The sequence below is a fragment of the Mustela erminea genome, chromosome 8, assembly GCF_009829155.1.
Source record: "Mustela erminea isolate mMusErm1 chromosome 8, mMusErm1.Pri, whole genome shotgun sequence".
Taxonomy (NCBI): Eukaryota; Metazoa; Chordata; class Mammalia; order Carnivora; family Mustelidae; genus Mustela; species Mustela erminea.
The window spans coordinates 49,561,009-49,583,119 of NC_045621.1; the positions used below are offsets into that span (position 1 = coordinate 49,561,009).

The 22,111-nt window shown below is 40.2% G+C and overlaps 1 protein-coding gene across 5 annotated transcripts in view; it reads right to left on the minus strand.

Annotated features, from left to right (window-relative positions):
* Positions 1 to 3,504: 3,504 nt before the first annotated feature.
* The window catches only part of CACNB4 (calcium voltage-gated channel auxiliary subunit beta 4), a 244,849-nt gene continuing 226,242 nt past the window's right edge, over positions 3,505 to 22,111 (minus strand). For all 5 annotated transcript variants that reach the window (XM_032355576.1, XM_032355577.1, XM_032355579.1 and 2 more), the window contains 3 exons: positions 20,365 to 20,460; positions 6,685 to 6,870; positions 3,505 to 4,210 (listed from right to left, as the gene is read on the minus strand). In XM_032355576.1, coding sequence (XP_032211467.1) covers positions 3,950 to 4,210; positions 6,685 to 6,870; positions 20,365 to 20,460 — 543 coding nt within the window. In that variant the 3' untranslated portion in view covers positions 3,505 to 3,949. The remainder of the gene's footprint in view (positions 4,211 to 6,684; positions 6,871 to 20,364; positions 20,461 to 22,111) is intronic.

The window sequence follows — 22,111 nt, forward strand, 5'->3', positions numbered from 1 at the left end:
CTTAAATTAACCTTGTGTCCTGATAAACTGTGAACCAATTCAAAGAAAACTTCACTAACATGGAAGAAATGAAGGGTGACAAGAGTATTTTGGAAACAGTCTAAAATTTAAAGGGAAAGTATATTTTAAGAATTTATGCATTTAGTTTTGCAGCTAGGTTAGCAGTAAGAGTAATAAATTTGATCACTACTTATTGAAAAGTGTTTTTCTCTTTAAAGACAGATTGTCTTCTCTAGAGAAGAGGTAGTATAAATATTAATATATAGGGCAATTCCTACAGTGGCATTACATCATTTTTATTTTTTAGCAAATACCAAAATAAAATTGTTTAACTAAAAAAATACATTGGCATGCAAATTAAGGTTACCTAGAAACATTCTTGACTGACATCCTGGGTCTCAACAACATTTTATGATATGTTCATTCATGGTTTAAATTTGCAAACTATCTTTTGGCATAATTTCCTTCTCTCCCTCCCTTTCAGTGCCCTAGCTTCCTATTATGAATTTTAAGGCCCCCACACAAAAGACAAGTTCAAGTATGCAGGTATGAAAAGAGGTTAACATTCCAAAAATACATTTTGCAAACAACAACAATAATAATTAAAGTAATTAACAAATTCTTCAAAGGGAACAAATACTTTTCTTATAGTTTGTCTTATGTTTAAAAAATTCATTTCATTAAGGACTAAGTGCAATGACATATTGTCACATAATTAAGACTCTCTTATTAGGAAAGACTATCAGTCCAAATTGTTAATTTCAATTTGCTTTCCAATAGAACTGTATAAATATAAGAGAGAATCATCAGTCATTTATAAACATTTCCAAGTGTTGCTTTAAATATTGGAGTAAACAAGATAACATTGTTGATTATAATACTGGAGTCACATTATAGCCTTGAGAATTAACATCAGGACTGACAAATTGTATTTTCTTTTTTCCCAGAACTACATTTTCACATTGTCACGTGAGTCTACAGTGTTACATGTTCGCAGACTGAAATTACAGAATATGTAACTTACATATTCTGATATTACATATACTGAAGTTACAGAATGTGTGATTTATACAAGGTAAAACAGCCTCAAAACATTGTAAGACTTGTTTCTCCTGCTTATCATTTGCTATTTTGAAATAAAATCAGTTAAAAACAAAGTATTTTGTGGAATATCTATTTTTCAAAGTTGCTTGATATGCTTGGCAAAAATAAAACTTTCATTTAGTATATATCTGTATTTTTAGAATCATTTACACAGTAAACTCTAACACTTAAAAAAAAGGAAAATGTATATCTCTTATTTACTTGGTGAAGATAAACTTATTACAAAAGGAATGGAAAAGAATATGCCAAATCAAAGTAAAATTTTAAATATATCCATCAAGAAAATATACATTATACCCTTTCCAAGATTGTTAGCTTTTGAATAAGAATGCAAAGCAAAACAGGTACAGACACTTGATGGTAAATGACAATTGGTTTTGTGCACAGATACTGAATGGACCTCTCTTTATCAGCATGACATGGAAGACTTAGAAACAAGGCTTTGAGAGGCTTTAAAAACAAGTGATTTTTAAAAATTGAAAGAATATGGTAATCTTGCTGACTAGGAAATATATGTAAATGCTGTTGCAGCTACCTGCCATAAAATGTAAATATCTTAAAGTAGTTAAGTGACCAGATTGCTAATGCTACTACAGAAAAAGCTGAACAGCTGTCTAGTCTAAATTTATCACCTTGGTGCACTCTTTGCAATTAAATACTTTAATGCGCACAAACAAGAAACCAGTAAAGCATATAGAAAAATGTTTTGGCTAATGTTCTCTTTCTCATGCAAATATGTGCTGTACATGTAATAAATATATTTTCATTTGCTGGAAAATGCTCTTCTGTGCTCTAACAAAGTATTCAGTAATGGCAGGTTAAATGCTTAGTAAAGTGTCTAATGGATACAGCTCTTTTAAATGTCTTAACTGAAAGTTCTGTAAGCTTCACTAGATGACAAAAGAAACTCACAAGCCAGTATCACATGTTAACTTTTAGAATTTACTGAGCCCCTATATTCAATTGTATCAAATATGTGCGATAACTTACATAATTATAGGCATCCTCGTCATAGCTAAACAGGTTCATAATGGAGTATGCACAGGGAACAGGAGGGGAGGGAGGTCATGATGGGGTTCAAAATATGTTTAACTATTCACGAACATGGAATTTATTTTCATGGTCAGGAAAATTATTTAACACGTGTATGTTTTGAAAGCCTAAATAATGAAAGGCGTGGTAGAGAAATAAGGTAATAGAAATCAATTATTATTATTTTCCAAATATAGGCTTCATGACATGTACCGGTAGAAAGGGATTTTTATGCCTTGTCCTACTGGGGCTTTAGAAAAATGCACGCATTGTGGACTTTTAGAAACAAGAGTCTTTCCTGAAAGATATCTGTGTATTGTATAAAAGGGTCAATTTCAATAATTCCTTGGATCATAGTGAATCTAAGGTTTCCTTGATAATATAAGATAGAAGGTCACCAATTCTGTAATTTTAGCCACTGGAAAAACTGTCAAGACTCAACAGGTGAAGAGGAGTGTTCATTAGAAATAAGGCAGCTCAATCTCCAAATTCTTTATAATACTTGAAAATAAAAATGCTGTAGTTTTAGTGAACAAATATACTCTGAATCTATTGAGTTTATTTTTTATTGCAAGCTTTTAAATTCATCACTTGTTTTCACATTTTTCATTTCATCATTTTGCATAAACGCAGCTTTCAATATCAAAATTGAGTGTTTCCATGTAAAACAAAAGTTCTTAGCATGACTATAAAGAATTTGGGGAAGGGCTAGAACATTCACATATTCAAAGACAGAGACTAAATGAAGCAATGGAAAGATATGCGATTGTGCTGGCAGGAAATACCGGCCCATGTTTGTGGGAAGTTGGAAAGATGAATTCCCATCTGGAGATGTTTAGCTTCGCACTCGGGAGGATCTGCGCCCATCCTTACTGTCTGACTCCAGATTCCTGGATGTATATAGTTGTGCTCAGAGCGAGGAAAGGGGAAACAACACCCGGTTTTCTGTTTCCCATGACCAGCTATGATTGGGTTTCTCTGTATTATTCTCTCTCACTGCTAAAGAAATTTTGAGGTTTTTTTCTGCCAACTTCAAACAAGCTAACAGTGGTGACTAAACAAAAGGCAAAACACTTTGAATACAATAGCTGTGCCAGGAAAGAAACAAAAATATTAAAATATGAGGAGAGTGTAAAATTTCTGCACTAATTTGAGGTGGGCTTTTTTTTTTGGCACTATCAATACTTCTGGTAAGTTTGAAAAGCCATTCTGTCAACATTAACATATGTTAAAATGTTTATACATTCCAACTTTACGTGTAAATTTAGCTTCCAGCAAATAAATACCATACTTGGTGTTGGCTTCTTTTGGTATTTTGACTTTCTTATTAAATTAATTAGGTTTTTGGTTTTTTTGTGGCTTTTTTTTTTCAAATTTTTAAATTGACTGCAACATGCTCAAGTAGACTTTCTAGTAGATTTGCCCAAATTCCAACAGGAATTGGTTTATAAATTGGTTCCAACTGGAACTGGTCATTTGGAATTTCCAGCATGGGAAATTATTTTATATGTGCCTTGATAAGTACCCTAAAATTACAAATCGATGTGTCTAAATCTAACGAAGAAAACAAAAGGTACTGTTATGTAAATGCTGAGCTTAAAAATATCTATATGACTGGGCATCTAATAACCATCTAGACTTAAGGGCATCATGTACTTTTTTTTTTTTTTTGCCCCTTACTTAGCTTCAAATGACAACAGCCCATAAGCACAGTAAATACTGTGCTGTACTTGCCAAGTTAAGATGATTGGTTTATCCTAGCAGTGCTATGGCAAATTGTCAACAGATGAATTTTTTGTTTGCTTCTGCAGACTCAAAGCCTATGTCGGGAGTCATGGCTATATCCCCCAGGCGATCCTCGGTTCCTGTGGGGTTTGTAAGTGTCCTGGTATGAGTCAGGATAATCTTCTTCCACAAGAGGGTAATGATCTCGGCTATGCTGGGAACTGGAAGACAAGCGGTTCCTACTCTTCCGAGCCCTTTCATTGTGATAATTTTCATCAGCAGTCATTAGACTTCGTCTCTCAATTGGAGAGTTCTCCGTGGAGTGGTTGCTGTGCCTCATACGCTGACTCTAAAAATAGCAGATAGTTCATTGATTACATAATGTCCATTTCATTCATCTAGAAGATGTAAATGTATGTATAGCAGTAGGGTCTGCACAACATGCTAACTGATTTAATAAAACATTTTGATGCACAAATGATCTAGTCAAAAGATCTGGTCTGTTTTATTTGGGGCACAACATGCAAAGATACTAAAATGCAAATAGTTTATGAATTTAATTACATAATGCTATATGTTTATGCTTCCTATTAAAAATAGATAATTGACAGTTAACTGCTGAATGGAACTTAATGCATCTAGGAAGTCCTAATAACTCAGCTTCTACTGCAAAAATGAGGATCACTTTACTCTTGGGAAATAAGTTAAAGTTCAGAATAGCATTTGCTATTTTATTTCTCTTGAACTGATAAAATCCTTCTCCTGAAGTCATACACTTCACCTTTATCTAGCTGAATGTTCCTCCTACCTTTAAAAAATTTTTTCATGAAATTAGGACTTGTGCTGTCCATAAACTAATGTGTTTGTTTCTTCATCATACATAAATGTTAAGGCTCTCAGCAATATTTTTTCCAAAGGTGTATACAATTCTAAAGCTGGCTAACCAATATTTACAATTCTCACTTTCTCAACTAAAATGCCCCACAAAAATTACCTTCAGATATAAACTAAATTCTTTTAATACCACTAACTGAAATCGATACTGTCAAACACTTATTTGATGGCTCAGAAACCGTTACTCAACATTTTTCTTCAAATCACGGGAAAACATGTATCACAGCTGTGTCTCTCTATTTAGGTCACCTCAGTTAAGAAACAGGATCCCAGGTACCTGGGTGGCTCAGTTGGTTAAGCAACTGCCTTTGGCTCAGGTCATGATCTTGGAGTCCCGGGATCAAGTCCCAGGATCGAGTCCCAGGATCAAGTCCCAGGATCGAGTCCCAGGATCGAGTCCCAGCTCCATGGGGAGTCTGCTTCTCCCCTCTCATGCTCTCTCTCACTGTCTCTCTCTCAAATAAATAAATAAAAATCTTTAAAAAAAAAATAAAAAAGAAAGAGGATCCCGATGAGACCAAGGACCCAGATCCAGTTCCTCTAAGTGACACCTTCACAGGGTGGGAAAATCATTCAGCAGGCATAGCCTGTGCCTTTAACCCCAGCCAGAGTCTAACAATTAAATACCCATGGTCACTAAGAGAGATTGGGTCCAGGATAAAGAGTACTATGTTAATTCAAGTGAAGCTGGGAGAAACACTGCAGGGGGATGTCTGAGAGGTGAGGAGTCCGGAGTGTCCTGTCCATAAACAAAGCACATTTTGCTTAACCTACACTACAGAAGCATATTGCTTTGTGCATCCATTTCTCATCCCACCGAGTATAATTCAGAGCCAATCCAAACTAGTCAGTGGAGATGTCTACACTTGGATTAGCAAAGAGGCAGTGAAACCAGGCAAGAAACAGTCCTGGTGCATACAAATATACCACATATTACACAAGCACATTTCCCATGTTCATTTCCAGCCTCAAAAACTATTCATTTGTAGGGAAGGTTTTTGCTTACAAAGATGAAATTTTGCAGCAAAGTAATACGGTTTAGAATAGCATTTTAGAGAGTGCCCTTTCTCTCAGAGTTAAGTCTATGTGATCTACAGTTAGGATTATCAATATAACCCATGAATGTAAAACTAGTCACGATACAAGATGGCTCAACAGACTACAAGTTCCTTAGCCAGCTATGGGTTAGGTTACATTCCAGCAGGTGCTTGATAAATGGTAAATAATAATTGATGTAAGAAGGCAAAAGTCCCTTTGTATCATAATGTCTCTAGCTCTTCACACCCAGCCCTGAGTACAGCACTAGAAGAGCAGAAGAAAAAACTTCCTTCTCCTGCACTTATCCCCAACTTCCCTAAAGGACACCTGCCATCGCTACTGGCCAACATGGACACCCACACACCCCCAAGAAAACTCAGGGATCTGTCACTGTTTCTGAACAGAGTGGCTCTGCTCGTGTCTACGTTCTGTACTGAGCAAGCTCAGGGACAGGCCTGGCAGTCTGGGAGGGCAGGATTAATTAAGGGCAGACAAAAGGCCCAAATGTCCCAAAACACTTGACTTCACTTGCCATGGTGCTTACCCTACCACCAATGTATCATCTTTAAGAAGTGACCTGGAGAAGTAATGGACAGTTGCACTGAGTAGGGAGTGAGTGCCCTGGCAGAGTTTAGACACAGGAGGGATTAATTTGTCTGAGTAAAAGTTATCGTACATTAACAGAGAGCAAAGTTCTGTGGAAAGGGTCACTGTGGGTAAAGCGGCCTAGGGTAGACCATGGTGAGGTAATATTTTATATATATATATATAGAATGCCCACCCATGTTTCCCTCTTCACATTAACGATTATCCAGTCTTCATCCCAACTAGGTTCCCTGTAGAATCTTCAACCTAAGGTTATAAAAAAACATGGGTAGGAAGTGACAATACCTGTAACCCGGAAATTGCTGTGGGATATGGTGAGAGCGCAGTTGAGCCCAAATTCCTTCCGAGCAGAGGGGTCATGGGGGTGCTACTGGTAGTGTGGGTAGCACGCCAGTAAGCTTCAAGGTACTCTCCCAGATGTTCGCACGCATCCTCCAACTGATTTTCATCCAGTATAACATCAAACATCTCCTGCAGATGGTTAAGACAAAAAAACCATTCTACTTAGGCTTCAGGTTTTAGGCTATGAAACCTAAAATTCCACTTAATGTAGATAATAGCATTTCTTTTTTTTTTTTTTTTAAAGATTTTATTTATTTATTTGACAGAGGGAGACACAGCAAGGGAGGGAACACAAGCAGGGGGAGTGGGAGAGGAAGAACCAGGCTTCCCACAGAGCAGCGAGCCAGACGTGGGGCTCGATCCCAGGATTCTGGGATCATGACCTGAGCTGCAGGCAGAAGACCCATGACTGAGCCACGTAGGTACCCCCAGATACTAGCATTTCTAACATCTAAGAGCAAATATCACTTTTGAGGGGCTGGACTGGCAGTTTCTAAAATTAAAGTCAAGTGAGGTGCTCCACAGTTAACCAAGTGCAAATTTGGACATTGACAAGAAAACAGAAGTGCTCACTAAATGTTCAGATCTTTCACTGTTTAGAAGTAAAAGATGAGGTGACTGTATCAGCGTCATACGTAGAATATAGCAAAAACACATTCATATCTATCCATAGATTCCTAAGGAGCTCAATGACACTTAACTTGAGAATACAAGAGGAGCAAGTTAATGGCATTGAAAGAGGAGTTCTAAAACATTCTGGGCAATGACCATATCATTGGAATAAACATTTCATCTTCCAAAGTAACTATGTTGAAGGGAATAACATTGACTAAGAGAATCTTCAGAATGCCTGTGAAAATATTTTCTGTCTCATGATAAAACAATATGGAAAGAAGGTTTAGGATTAATGCCAGAAAACCACATTAGGGTGATTTCTGCTACCAAAAGATCGTTGTGTGAAACAATTAAAAAAGAACAAGGCCCACGAGTATTTAATTGTGGGGAGGAAGGAGTGTCACACAAGAAGTGTCTGGTATCCATGTTTCTGTCAGTAAGGGCTTTGTCCCACATCTAGCCTCTAATCAGGAAGTGTTTTCCCCCACAAAGCAGCAAAACGGCACTTCAGCATCACAGCAGTATGGCTGGGAACACACACAGGACGGACAGCCAGAAAACCGTGGCCCCTCGCAAGGAGAAAAGCCATCCCATAGCTTAGAGAAAACACACTTCCAGCTTCCAACAGCTGGATTCACACCTTCCCTCTCGCACCACCTCTGCCACTACCTACCTACAAGCTCATTTTGCCAAAATAAGAACCTTCCACTAATGAATCAAATACAGGGTTACTGCCATCAGCACAGATACTGTGGCTGGATTGTAGGTTCGTGGCAACTGGACAACTATGAGTTGGTGATAGGTTAGCTGACTCACTCTGGTTGGTGAGAGGCTTCCCTCAAGCAGAAGTCACCATGGCAACGATCTCTTTCCCAACATTTACTATTTGAATGTTTTCATCACATTGATCCCTACTGAACATTTTGACCTTAATTTGCAGAGCAGTTTGAAAGTCAGGGAGAAATATTTAACAGTGGCAAATGTTTAGTAATTAGGCAAAGAATAGGTGACTTCAGTCCAAACCGACTAGCGTTTGAGAGGACTCAGCCAATTCAGCTCGTGTAGAAAACTTTCCCCAGGTACCTGCGTGGCTCTGTCAGCTGAGCAAATAAATGACTCCTGATTTCAGCTCAGGTCATGATCACTGGGTCATGAGACTGAACCCTATGTCGGGCTCTGCACCTGGCGTGGAATCTGCTTAAGATTCTCTCTCTCAGGCACCTGGGTGGCTCAGTTGGTTAAGCAACTGCCTTCGGCTCAGGTCATGATCCTGGAGTCCTAGAATCAAGTCCCACACTGGGCTCTCTGTTTAGGAGGGAGTCTGCTTCTCCCTCTGACCCTCCCCCATCTCATGCTCTTTCTCTTTCTCTCACTCTCTCTCAAATAAATAAAAATCTTAAGGAAAAAAAAAAAGATTCTTTCTTCCCCTCTGGCCCTTCCCCCTCAAAAAAAGAAACCTTTCCTCTTATTAGTCAATTTCAGATAGTTCTTTGCATATTTTATTTATTCATAACATATTTACTCAGTACCTATTTTGTGCTAGGCATTGTAAGCACCCAACGGCAAAGGATACAGATATCATCCCTAAGCTCAAGAAACTCTCCTCTTCTAGTGGGAGACACAAGTATTAAAATCCATAATACTCCAGGTCATACTGGGACTTTCATTCAGAAAATAAAGAGATGAGCCAGTGAATGTTCAGAGCTGCAGCTTTAAGTTCGGAATTTAGAATGAAGCCCCTAGACACAGGTGAGAGTTGAACTTATGAGGGAGGGGAAATTATAAGTAAGTCAAAGAATTCTATCTGCAGAGGGAAGAGAAGAAAACAGATAAAGAGAAGAATCAACAGGAGAAAAAGACCATGTGGCCCATGAGTGAATGAGAAAACAGCTGGTTCCTAATGTCAGTCAACATACATCCTTACCATAAATGCCCCGTTCCACAAAAGTAACTCAAGGGAATTTCTGCCTCTGGCTGTCAAAAGCCCCCATCCCATTAATGTACCCATCAGTAGGTACAAATGTCAAGTCTGAGAACTTTCCCTAATGCTTTGATACGAACTTGCGTCCTCGGACAGCACTGCCGCACTAACTTGAGAGGGAAGAGAACAGCCCCCTGCCCCACCGTCAAAGAGTGCACGCAGACTCAGAAAGATGACCCAGGAAGAAAGATGACACTGGGCAGCACAGGAACAAATGTCTACTCTCTGCCACTGTACACTAAAACTGTCCACAAATTCTGAACTGTATGTGATTTGGAGTCTGTGGTTTGCATAATTTCATTGACGTTACTGTCTACTTCACTTACATAGGTCTCATTCTATAAGGTGGGTTCTCAAAAACGTGGGGTCTCAAAAACTCAATTTTTTTGCTTTCATAAAGTCCCAAGTGAAAGCACCTTTTGAGGACCCCTGGACTGAGGGTCCAGACTATGGAAGTCAGGACAACTAAGCCTAGAAAGAAAAAAAAGAAAAAAAAGAAAAAAAACAGGGAAGGAGCCCCCACTAAAAGGGTATCGTTTGAATAAGGTTTCTATCCACTTCACTGTTCCACATGTTACACTGTCACACTGCAGATAAAATTAAACATACACTTTATTACAAGTCATTTTAATAAAGTACTCCTCTTTGCCAATGGACAGAATTTGTATCTATCAGCACATGGCTGTTTGCTCAAGCCTCAATCATTTCTAGGAAACGGTATTTTTGCACCTGCTAAAAAGACAGCTATATGATGAAGATGATTTGAAACTGCTTTTATGCTTTCAAAAGCACCAAGGAAAGCAAATTTCAGCTTCTGAATGAATACTGACATATGCGTCTTATTTTCAATGAAGACGAATTTCACAGCCTGTATATCTGTGACAATTTTTCTTTTCAACTGTTTAGGAAATAACACAGCTGATAAGACCAGAGTGTTAGAATGTGAGTATGAGGGCATACATTTTTTTAAGAAATGATACATGAAATTCAAAGAGAAGCAGCCCCATGAGTTATGCAAATAAGCTTTGCTGATTTTTCAAAAATTTAAAGGTTCAAGTCTAATTAGTTCCTTACTGTGCCACACGTGAGACTTCCGGCATGGGATATGGGTTCAGACAGCTATTTGATCAGCAGCAGAGGGTGTGGGTAAAGGGACGGTCACAGGCAGTGAAGAGGGACCCACTCAATGATACCATGTCCTTGGTGAATGCCTGAGATAGGGTAACACAGAAAGCTGTTTGCCAAGTTCTTCCACAGCAGACGCCTCTGGCATACTGTGATGGGATCTTTTCTTTAGCTGAGGTGGGCAGAAAGAATGTGGCTGCTGAAGTAAATACATCATGAGCAGAGGAGTCCAAACAAACTCTTGGAAAATAAGGCACAGCAGGTGCCATTTCTGCATAAGCTTTTTGGGGAAAATGAAATACTAAAGCATTATAAATGTAAGAAGAGTGAAAACCAGGCCTCCAGCTCATCCAGTGGTTCAGAGAACGAGATGACAGGAACCAGAGAAAGCAAAGACTGATGCCGAATTCAGTGGAAAGGAAGATCTGACATATCTGTTAAGAAAATCTTAAGTACTTAACGTTAAGATCTGTCTGGTTGTCCATTCACAGAGCCACACAAAGATTCCCGGGGAAGGTACCTGAATCAAGGCAACTATCCTGATCTGCCTGGGACTGAGTGCTTTTGGGCGCTTGGAACTATCAGTGTCTGAATCTGCACAATCTGAGGGGAAGTGGGACACCTGGTCATCCTAGTTTTTACAGAAGATAGAGCACTTTCTACATCAAGAATTGAAGTAGGTTCTGTTTATTTCTTTTACATTCCTTTGCGCGGGGAGATGCTGAGACAAAGTGGACAAGTCTTTCTTTATGACTATGAAATCCATCCTTTCTAGCATAGAGGGGAGGGTCTCATGAAACCTAACATATAATTTGTAATATGTTTTATCTAGGATATTGTCATTGAATATTTCCTAATAAAAAGTTCATAAAACTTAGAAATTAATTTTGTAATTTAATTTTAATTTTTTAAAAAGTTGGTGCATTACAGAAGACTTACTAGGCATGAGATTAAATACATATAAACTCTCCCATGGGATGTACAACACTTTACATTTACTTTTTGTGCATAGATAAAACCTTAGGTGGTGCCTATTTCCTATTTCTAAGAGGAAAAAAGAAATAATAGGGGTAAGTACATTTTTTATTTCTTTGCTCCTAGAATACAGAGATCCTGAATCTGTTACCATTAAAAAAAAAATGACTAGCAGATACAATTCAGTAAAATAAAATGGCTGAATGGCACATATGTAATGCTAATTATAGAATAACCAACTGATGTTTCTTTCATATCACAAGTGCATTCTTGATATTATTAAGACTTTTGAAGTCATGATTACTTAACTCACTGGTCAACTAGTGATGGGAAACTAGATGCTAAATTAAAAGAATCTTGAAAGACTTAGGAGGTCTTATAGGGGATAAAAGAAAGCCTATCAATACTGTGGGCTCTAGCAGCTCATCTCAGTTTCCAACTTCAAGAAGCTGAATGGGAAAAGACAACCAGAATTCCTGCCACTAATTTTAGGGGCAAAACATGAAAGCAAAGAGTATCAGTAACTCTGATCCCTTGTAGTTTCTCTCTTAACAATCTGTGAGGTTCCTTATAAACCCACGCACATTTCCTCACTGCCCCTCCATCCTGGCCACTCTTCTTCAAAAACTACAACATCTCCCAGTGTTACTGTCTGTAGAAGAGGCACCCAGTATTTTTGTTAAGCTCAAATTAACCAAATGCTTTAAATCATAGCCCTGGTGGGAATGCTAAGTTGGTGGGGACCCAAGTCAGTGTTATCCAAGTTGGGTGGTTAAGATCCCCACACAAGAGTAGTCTTTGGATTGAGAGAAACTAGATCCCATGCAGCCTTGTTTCATGAGGGAAACCTCTCAAACTGATTACTCTCTTTTTCAAAAGCACTATTATGAATTAAACTGTGGACGCCCAGAGGCCCTGTAATAATGAAAGCACCACTGGAGACAGTTACTTTAAATAGACGGGTGAATCCACACGGTTCTAAATAATTTACATAAAACGGCTGGGAAAGAGCAGTGGAAAATTACTACCGTGATAGCAATATGGTCAAGGATACTGGGCACTATCATTCACTTCAGAGTTCTTGTGTTTACTAGAATAAATCTGAATCTATTCAGCAATGCAAAATAAAGGGTGACAGAAGAGAACGCCTCTGGTTACTGTAATGTTAGAGGTTTGTGTGACTCTGTGAGGAGATGAGTTCCCCTCTTGCAGAGAGAGCGATCAATGTCATTTTGCAAGCTCAAAAAAATAATACAGACCAAAGAGCCACAGGGTCATCTTATAGTAACACAACCCAGCTTGTAACTAAGTAGGATTAAGGGATTATATTTCCTTTATATATTCAATTGTCTGCCCATCTGCTTTTCTCATCATGTATTATGAGACTCTTATTACCACAGTACTGGGGCGATTTGATGAACATTGGTCTTCTTAAAATGTACTATTTTCAATTTCTCTGAAAAGGAAAAGGGTACTAATACCTGGCAGAAGCAACATGAAATCTCACAATATACTGTATAGATGGATATTCCAATTAAAAATTTAGGCTGGTCATATTTTTTAAAAAAATGGGTCCTAGTCTCATTGGCTCCTTTTCTGTCTGCATCTCACCCATTTTGTTTCTGTGAATCCAGAGCAGGCAAAGAAGCAAAGTCTTCCCTCTTCCAGAATACAACTGTCTGTGGCAAATGAAACATGGCCACAGATTCTCTGACATTCCCTCCCCTGAGATAGAGGGTTTATGTCCTCTCTCCTTGAATCTGGGGAGTTCTTGGAACTCCTTTGCCTAGCAGAATGTTGTACCATTATCTAAGGCCAGTATCTAAGCCTAAGAGACTGGAATACTTGGCTCTTGGAGCCCTGGGAGCTGCCGTGTTAAGATTTAGTCTGAATCCCTGTCATAGAGAAGCCATGGAAAGGCCCTAAGACCACATGGAGAGAGAGGAGCTGGCTACGCCCAGCCTTGCAGTCATCCCTGCTAAGTGGCCATGTCAGCCACCAGCCAAATACCACCAAGTGCTCATTGTCTGAGTCACTAAGTTTGAGGGAAGTTTATTGCACAGTCACAGACAACCAAAACTTTGTCCTAGAACAAGGGTGGCAACTTTAGTGGGCTGGCAACATGGGGCCCGCCTCCAGCTCCTATAAACGAAGTTTGACTGTAACACTCCCATTCACTTACATATTGAGTGTGGCTGCTTTCCTGCTACCAAAGTGGAGTTGGTTAGTCTTGTGAAGACCACATGACCCACAAAACCTAAAATATTTACTTTCTGGCTCATACTGAAAAAGTTTGCTGACCCTTCTTTTTTTTTCTTTTTTTTTTTTTCAAAAGATTTTATTTATTTATTTGACAGAGATCACAAGTAGGCAGAGAGGCAGGCAGAGAGAGAAAGGAGGGCTCCCCGCTGAGCATAGAGCCTGATGCGGGGCTCCATCCCAGGACCCCGAGATCATGACCCGAGTTAAAGGCAGAGGCTTTAACCCACTGAGCCACCCACAAGCCCCTGCTGACCCTTCTCTTAAAAGAAGCTTTACATATGAAACCCATGCTTCTCTTTCCAGAATATATGATAGCCAGTTTGCTGCCATTCACCATCTTATGCTGATTTTGGCCAAGGCTTATGTTCTTTGGAAAGCCAGTTCACCTCTCTTGGTCCCAGTTCCCTCATTTGAAAAATGAGGTGGTTGGACTGGGTCAGTCCTTCCCTAGAAGTGTTCCATGAAACACTAAATCCACAGGATGCTCTGTGGAAAATGGTTCTGTAGACAAAATCTAGGAAACACTGTCCACTATCCTGATGGAGATACACAATGCTCATTAGCATATTAAGGCTCCTGTAGTAGAGAAACCAGTTTATCTGTGTGTACATGGTGTTTTCTCAGACACGATGGTATCAGAGCCCTCTCCCCATAGCACCTGCTGGCATCACATGGAGCCCATACTGGGAAGAATACATTCCAGGAAATACTACACTGGGTGCTCTTCAGGGTTCCTTTTGACTTCAACAATCCCTGGGTCTTGGATTCATTTTTTTCTGGTGACAGAGAGCTAGCTTTTTTCAGTACCCTTTTAGATTTCCTTTTCTAAAGACTGCTGCCTTTAATTTCTTAGCAATGTGTGACTCTGCCAGTATAATCTGCTGACTTTTCAGATTAGAGATGCAGTGGCCAATTAAGGAAGCTGTAAATTCTCCTAGAGGAACTAAAATGACACAGTGATCACCAGTCTTTCAGTGACAATTATAATTATGATCTTAAAGTAAAGCAGGGACAAATGCAGGCACATTTTTAGATTACTACTAGTTTTTATAATCCAAGGATTTTTTCCACATGTGCCAACATAGAGTATAAAATTCCTTCTTGACATTACAAATGCTATTCAAACAATATCAAATGAACATGTTTAATAATGTAAACGGTGTTTAGAAAATATTAAACACAAAGTAACCTTACTTATCCAGACTGCTTGTTTAATATTTCAAGTTATCTGATCAATTACATAAAACAGGAATTTGCTGCTAAGATATAATAGAGCAAGGCTGTCTTCCCAGTGCATGAGGCTGTTTTGAGATTCCTGACATATGGATAAATCTTGACATGTCACAGTATTATTTGCATTTAAGTAGGCACATATATTTTCTTGGTTCCAGCTATTTCAGAGGTAACATGTTACATTATATACACTTATCAACTCTCTCAGCAGCTAAAATGCAACAATTTAAATAGGCCGCAAGTAATTTATCTAATAATTATTGGGGAAAAAAATGTTAATAAACTCATTCTTATAGACAGATCAAAGAAACAAGTTTAATTCATCTAAAATGTATCTCAAGATATCACTTAAGACTTATAATGTTATTTACCAAAATGTGTGCCTATATTAACCTAAACTAGTAAACCAGGAGTGATTTTTTTTCCCCCTAGGGGGCATTTGGCAATGTCTGGAGACATTTTTGGTTGTCCCAATATGGAAGTTGTCATTGGCCAGGGATGTTGCTAACCATCATGCAGTACATAGGACAGGCTCCCATAACAAAGAATTATCCAACCCAAAATGTCAATAGTGCTGAAGTAGAGAAACCCTGATCTAAACCACTCTTTAAAACTATAAGAGATTTATAAAGTAATATCTGTGAGCATATTTAGGATTTACCAAATTGTTTGCTAAGAGTTGACTTATCTGGGTGCCTGGGTGGCTCAGTGGGTTAAGCCTCTGCCTTCGGCTCAGGTCATGATCCCAGGGTCCTGGGATCCAGCCCTGCATCAGGCTCTCTGCTCAGCGGGGAGCCTTCTTCCCCCCCCTTCCCCCACCCCCCACCCACCTCTATGCCTACTTGTGATCTCTGTCTGTCAAATAAATAAATAAAATCTTAAAAAATTAAGAAAAAAAAAAGAGTTGACTTACCCAACTATAATCTTTTTTTTGAAAAACTGAAGTATAATTGACATATAATATTATATCAGATTCAGGGGCTATACATACTGATTCGACAATTATACACATTACAGAATGCTCACCGAAAGCATAGTTACCATCTTTCACTAGATAAAGTTTTTTTTACAAATTATTGACTATATTGCCTACGCTGTACTTTTCATCCCCATGACTTATTTATTTATAAAGGGAAGTTTGTACCTCTTAACCTCCTTTACCTATTTCATCTGCCCCCTCAACTATCTCCCCTCTGACAACTACTAGTTGGTTCTCTGTGTTTAACTCTGTTTAGATTATGCAGTCCTGGGGTGCTTGAGTGGCTCAGTCATTAAAGTTCTGCCTTAGCTCAGGTCATGATCCCAGGGTCCTGGGATTAAGCCCCACGTCGGGCTCCCTGCTCAGCAAGAAGCCTACTTCTCCCTCTCCCACTCCCCTTGCTTATGTTCCCTCTCTCGCTGTCTCTCTCTATCAAATAAATAAAATCTTTAAAAAAAAAATAAAGATTATGCAATCCTCGAATGCAGGAACATGCCTTTGAATCCCCAGGGGGGAGGAGCAGAGGGAGAGGGAGAAGCAGGCTCCCTGCTGAGCAGGGACACCATCAAGCAGCTCCATCCCAAGATCCTGAGATTATGACTAGGCTAAAGGCAGACGCCTAATCGACTGAGCCACCCAGGAGCCCAGGCCTAACTCTTAAATAATGTTTGCTGAATGTATTTTAGTACTTGTAGGTGAGCCACACAACACTGAGATGACCAGATATTTTGAGTTTCTCTGATTTAACCATACAGTGACATGGATGCCATGTCCCCAGCCAAGACCACAGATCGTTCCTTAGAAGTACCTAGGACATTTTGAAACAATAAGGATATCACTTGGTATATTTTCTGCTTTATTTTAATACCTTCCTCTTCCTGGGGCTCCACAGCCTTCATAATTTTACCAACATCTCTACACTGATCACTTCCAAAATCTAGATAGAGTCAGTCTTACAGTTGAGAAGGGTCTCGGATACCATAGCCTTCAGCCTTCACCAGAGGAGATTCCTCCCACAACTCCAACTACTGCTCACAGAGCCCACTCCGGTGGGTGAGTCTGCTCACTCTGTCCAATGAAATCAGACAGGCCTAAACTACTCTCCAGTCTACCCAGATCCGCACCCAAAACTCCCGCAGATCTTGTGGCCACCTCAGGCACTTCACAGAACTAGGTCGCCTACGCGATGTAGATCCCTCTCCATCTGTGAAGACAGATGTGCCAACGAATTTCGAGATATTAATCTGTATTTTTCCTTTTGTATGTTCCCCCTTTCTTTCCTACCACTCCCGCTGGTGGCAGGATCTGGGCTTCCTCGTCTGGTGGTGGTGGGGGTTGGGGAGGCACGCTGTGGCAGGAAATTGCCCTTCTCCCTTTCCCTTCCTGGGTTTTGTTTCCCAAAAGCCTACAGTGGTTGAGGAGATTTTGCTAACTGACTCAGGAAACAAAGGAAGGTGGGGATGCTTTTAGACATAACAAAAGCAAATAGGAAGTTCCATTAATAGCAACAGGAGGGGAAAAGAGGGAGGAGAGACCTCCTCTCCCTCGACACAGAAAAGAAAGGAATCTCTTGCAAAGGTCGGAAAGCAGGGACTTCACTGTCTCCTGCCTTACCAAGATTCTCTGCCCCAGATGAGGTCTGATACAGCAGAACATCCATCCTGAAGGACCACACGGACTTGGCCAATGGTTGCCCGAACTGGAACTCTCGGCTTCAACTCCCTCAATTTCCTTAACAACCCCCATTACCATTTGACGACTTTGTTCTGTCCTGGAGATGTCTCTTCACAGCAAAGTTGGGGGCCAGAGACTCACCAGCTCTGTAGAAGTGGAAGGGCACAGCGCATGGAGGTTTGTTGGAGTCTGAAAGACCTAGGGGCTCATTTCCTAATTGTTACCTCCAATAACTTTCCTAATCAGGGACTTAGCTTTCCCTTCTAGGAAGTAAGGATGATTTTATCTATGAGGGTGGTCACAGAGGTCTATGATCAGATATCCTGGAAAACCCGCAGTCATGAGTGCAGTCAGCAGATAGCCTGGTGCGGGGAGATGGGGGTACTGTGGCATCTTCTGGAATGACTGAAGCATTGGTCCAAGGCAATGCCGTCCTCTCCACAGGCTGCTCCTAGCCAGTGCCTGAGCGCAGCGTGGGGACTAGAGCCTGAACAGTTCTGTCCAACATGTGACAAACTTGTAAGAAAAGCTACCTATCAGTCTGAGGCTCCTGCTATCCATTTCTTCCTCCTTCCTCCCTCCCTTTCATGAGACTAGTCTGGTCTGGTCGGAAGGCTCTACTAGCCTGTTCTGTCCTCTTTCTCTGTGTTTAGTCTTTCATAGGTATTTTCTCCAATAAGTTGCAAGATTTCATTTATTTAACAGACAGAGATCACAAGTAGGCAGAGAGGCAGACAGAGAGAGAAGGAAGCAGGCTCCCCACTGAGCAGAGAGCCCAGGACTCTGGGATCATGACCTGAGCTGAAGGCAGAGGCTTTAACCCACTGAGCCACCCAGATGCCCCAATAAGTTGCACTTCTAATTCCATTTAGGTGTCTGCTTCCCAGAAGACCCAAACTGACACAACTCTCTTTATAAGACGCTTCGAAAAACTGGAAACAATAGCATACTCCTAGCGTTTGGTATCTGCTCAGTAAGGGTTAACTTCCATTAGCTGGTAAGGACTGTAGAGTCAGGGGCTGGGTAGGACATTCTTGTATTTACACACAGGGTTTGAATTACACATTCCATTTTGTAAGTGGACTTCGTAGGCGAAGTGAAGTTAGACTTCTTAACATAACACTCCAGGCTCCAGCCTATCCAAATTATCTGTGGGGCAGGTAACCAGGTATGTGTACAGGTAGGTGGAACTGTGAGGACAGGACACTGGCTTTGGGGCCAGATAAATCTAATCTAGTTCTGATTTGCTGTGTGACCTTAGGAAAGTCATTTCACCCCTCTCCCTTCAGTAGCCTCATCTACAAAATGGGGATAATACAAAATAAGGATAATTACTTTACTAGGTAACAGTGAAGATTAGAGATAAGCTATGTAAAGCACCTAGCTTCTCGTCTGGCCTAATAAGCATCCGATAAAAGGATGCATCCTACTCTTACCGCCTTTCACCCATTCACTTAGTCAATAAATATTTATTGTGCGCCTATCATAATGAAGGACTGAGATATAACCGTGAACCAGACAGGAACACATCCTTACAGAGCCTGACAGGTTAGCCATGGCAGAATGCAAAGTATATCTGGTAATTTTAACAGAAACACCTAGGTGGTGCTTATTCCATGCCAGGCTCTGTCCTAAGAGCTTTTTTTTTTTTTTTTTTTTTTAAGATTTTAATTTTTATTTGAGAGACAGAGATCACAAGTAGGCAGAGAGACAGGCAGATAGGTAGAGGCGGGGGAAGCAGGCTCCCTGCCAAGCAGAGAGCCCAATGTGGGGCTTGATCCCAGGACCCTGGGATCATGACCTGAGCTGAAGACAGAGGCTTTAACCCACTGAGCCACCCAGGCGCCCCTGTCCTAAGAGCATTACTGCAGATTCACTCATTGAAACCTTACACTAACCCAGTGAGGAAAGTACTTGCTCAAGATTACAAAACCAGTGTGGATCTGAACATGGGCGATCTGGCTTCAGAGTCCATGCTTTTAACAGCTATGCTGTATTGTCTCTCTAAACATCTGAATTAGATTTTATGCTTCCACAGGGCATAAATGATCCTTACACAAGTATATATTTAAAAACCTAGTAAATTAAATTAGTAGGAAAGACAGTTATTTTCTTTAGAGAAACAGAGGCACAGAAGTAGTAAATCAGCTTAGCGGTAGACACAGATCAGCCACTGGTGACCCATGGGAGAACAGTCAGCACCTCCCCCCACCCAAATCCCTGCCATTTTCTTGGCTTCCACCTCAGTAGCTGCTTTCTGACAATGGCACCAGGACATACGTTGCTATAATATAATTTTTCATCTTACTTAACCCTGACCTCCTCATCTGCTATAACCATAGGGCTCTTCTAGTTCCCATAAATTCTCAACCTTCAAGGTCACATCTTTTCTGCCTACTGGAATTTTCTAGCAGAAAAATTAAAGGAAAGTCAAATTAGTATGTTTTATTTGCTTTTCTCTTTTCATAAACGTGTCCCCATGACTGGATTAAGTAGTCTGCTGAGTATTTGCACGGTCATCAAGGTAGCAGGCACGCGATGGGACACTGGACACTAGGTTCAGTTCTTCTTACACGGCAGAACTGATGTCTCAGTTCTGGATGCCTGAGTGTAGCCAACAGGACAGCAGCAGTGTGTGTGAAAAACCCTTTATGTTTATGACCACAGATCATCACCATCATTCTAGAACAAAATGACAATGGTAATGGGAAAACAAAAAACATGCCAGCCCCTCCTGTCCCAGCAAGAATGACAAACGCAAAAAAATGATGGTACTTACTGGGGGACATTGTGCAAGTTTATCAGCTGCCACCAGTTGAACATTTAAGTGTTTGCTTTGCGACTTTCCTCTAGACTTAATCAACCTCTGTAAAACCTGATAGAAGACATGAATCAATGAGTTAAAAGAAAAATGAATAAACCAAGGCTTTTTAATATAGTCTGGCTAGCCCTGAGTATTAATAGAGAGGAAATACAATATGAAAAATGATATATATAAACTCTGTAATGACATCACCCACTTACACTGGCTCTCACTTGCAGAGGCTTTGATATGTACATCCTATTCTCTCTCCGTGTGGGGTCCTGGAGGGATCTCAAGTTCCTGCCCTAGATTTTACCCAGAGGTTTTATTTATTTACTTATTTACTTTTAAACATTTTTAAAAGAGTGTATTTATTTATTTGACAGAGAGAGAGAGCACAGCAGGGGGAGTGGGAGAGAGTGAGGGAAAAGCAGACTCCGCACTGAACAGGAAGCCTGACACTGGGGCTCCATCCCAGGACCCTGGGGTCATGACCTGAGTTGAAGGCAGACACTTAACTGACTAAGCCACCCAGGTGCCCCTACCCAGAGAAATTAGAGCCCTGCAAAAGTGGAGGAACTGATCTGTACCAGGTGTTTGTGTCCAAATTCAGTGAAGTAGTATTTTAGATCACTATCTCAATATCAGATAAGTATCAGTCATTTATATATCAGGTCCTTTTGGTCACTGATAATTATTGAGGTGTTCCAGTTTACATTAACAAGATTTCACATTAGAAACCTAGGCAAAACATTTGCATTGGCATATTGCTACCTATAAACCAGTGATTATCTGTGTTATTCAGGCATGGCTATAACTACACTTGCCATATACTCCCTCTCTCTTCCATTTTTTTTTTTAAAGCTGAAATAGGGCCCTCACCCCAAAATAGTACTGGTTGGTGAGGCTCTATGATACCTCAGCGTGTATGTCCACAGGAGCCCCTGTTCTTACACTTAATGACCCCGTGGGGACTGGGGCAGCGGGCAAAAGAGGTTGACATCTATTCCGCTGCAATGAAGGGAATCTGAATCCCCCTCAGTGTGGGGCCAAAGAGACCTCGAGGTGGTCAAGGCAGATTCAATCCATTCTAATGGTTCCCAAAAGGTCCTGGTTTGGTCAGGATTCCCTAGTCCATCCCGTGCAGAATGAGTGCCTGCAAAGACAGAAGGCTGAGGGCTGGGGAAGGACACAGCTTCTTCAGACATTCTCCATCTGTGAGAGGCGACCACTGCTCTGGTTGGAAGTTGAATTACACATAGCACTAAACTGCACTCTTAGAGGCACTGAAAATAAACTAATTATTAAGGTAACACCTCCCTAGGATATCTATTTCACATTAACTTTTTAGAATATCATCACTTCTTAAAAATGAAAGAACAGCCTAATCAAAAGAGACCAATTTGAGGCTTGTCTCACTTTTATTTTTATCTACTTGTGGCACAAAGACACAGGGCAGATATCCCACTGTGTTTAATCACAGAATACCTTATTCCTTGGAGACCCAACCTGAGCACATATATAATGTCTGTAATTTTTCCATAAGAGATTTTATACAGTGATGTTTGGCTTTATATATGATAAATGTATATACCTTTCCTGAACTATGTACTTGCTCAGTCGGGGAGAGAATATAGGTGCTACAAGAATCAATATTGCCCAAGAAATTAACTAAGATATAATCTAAAGTCTCTGAAAAGCCATACTTCCTTTTCCATACCTT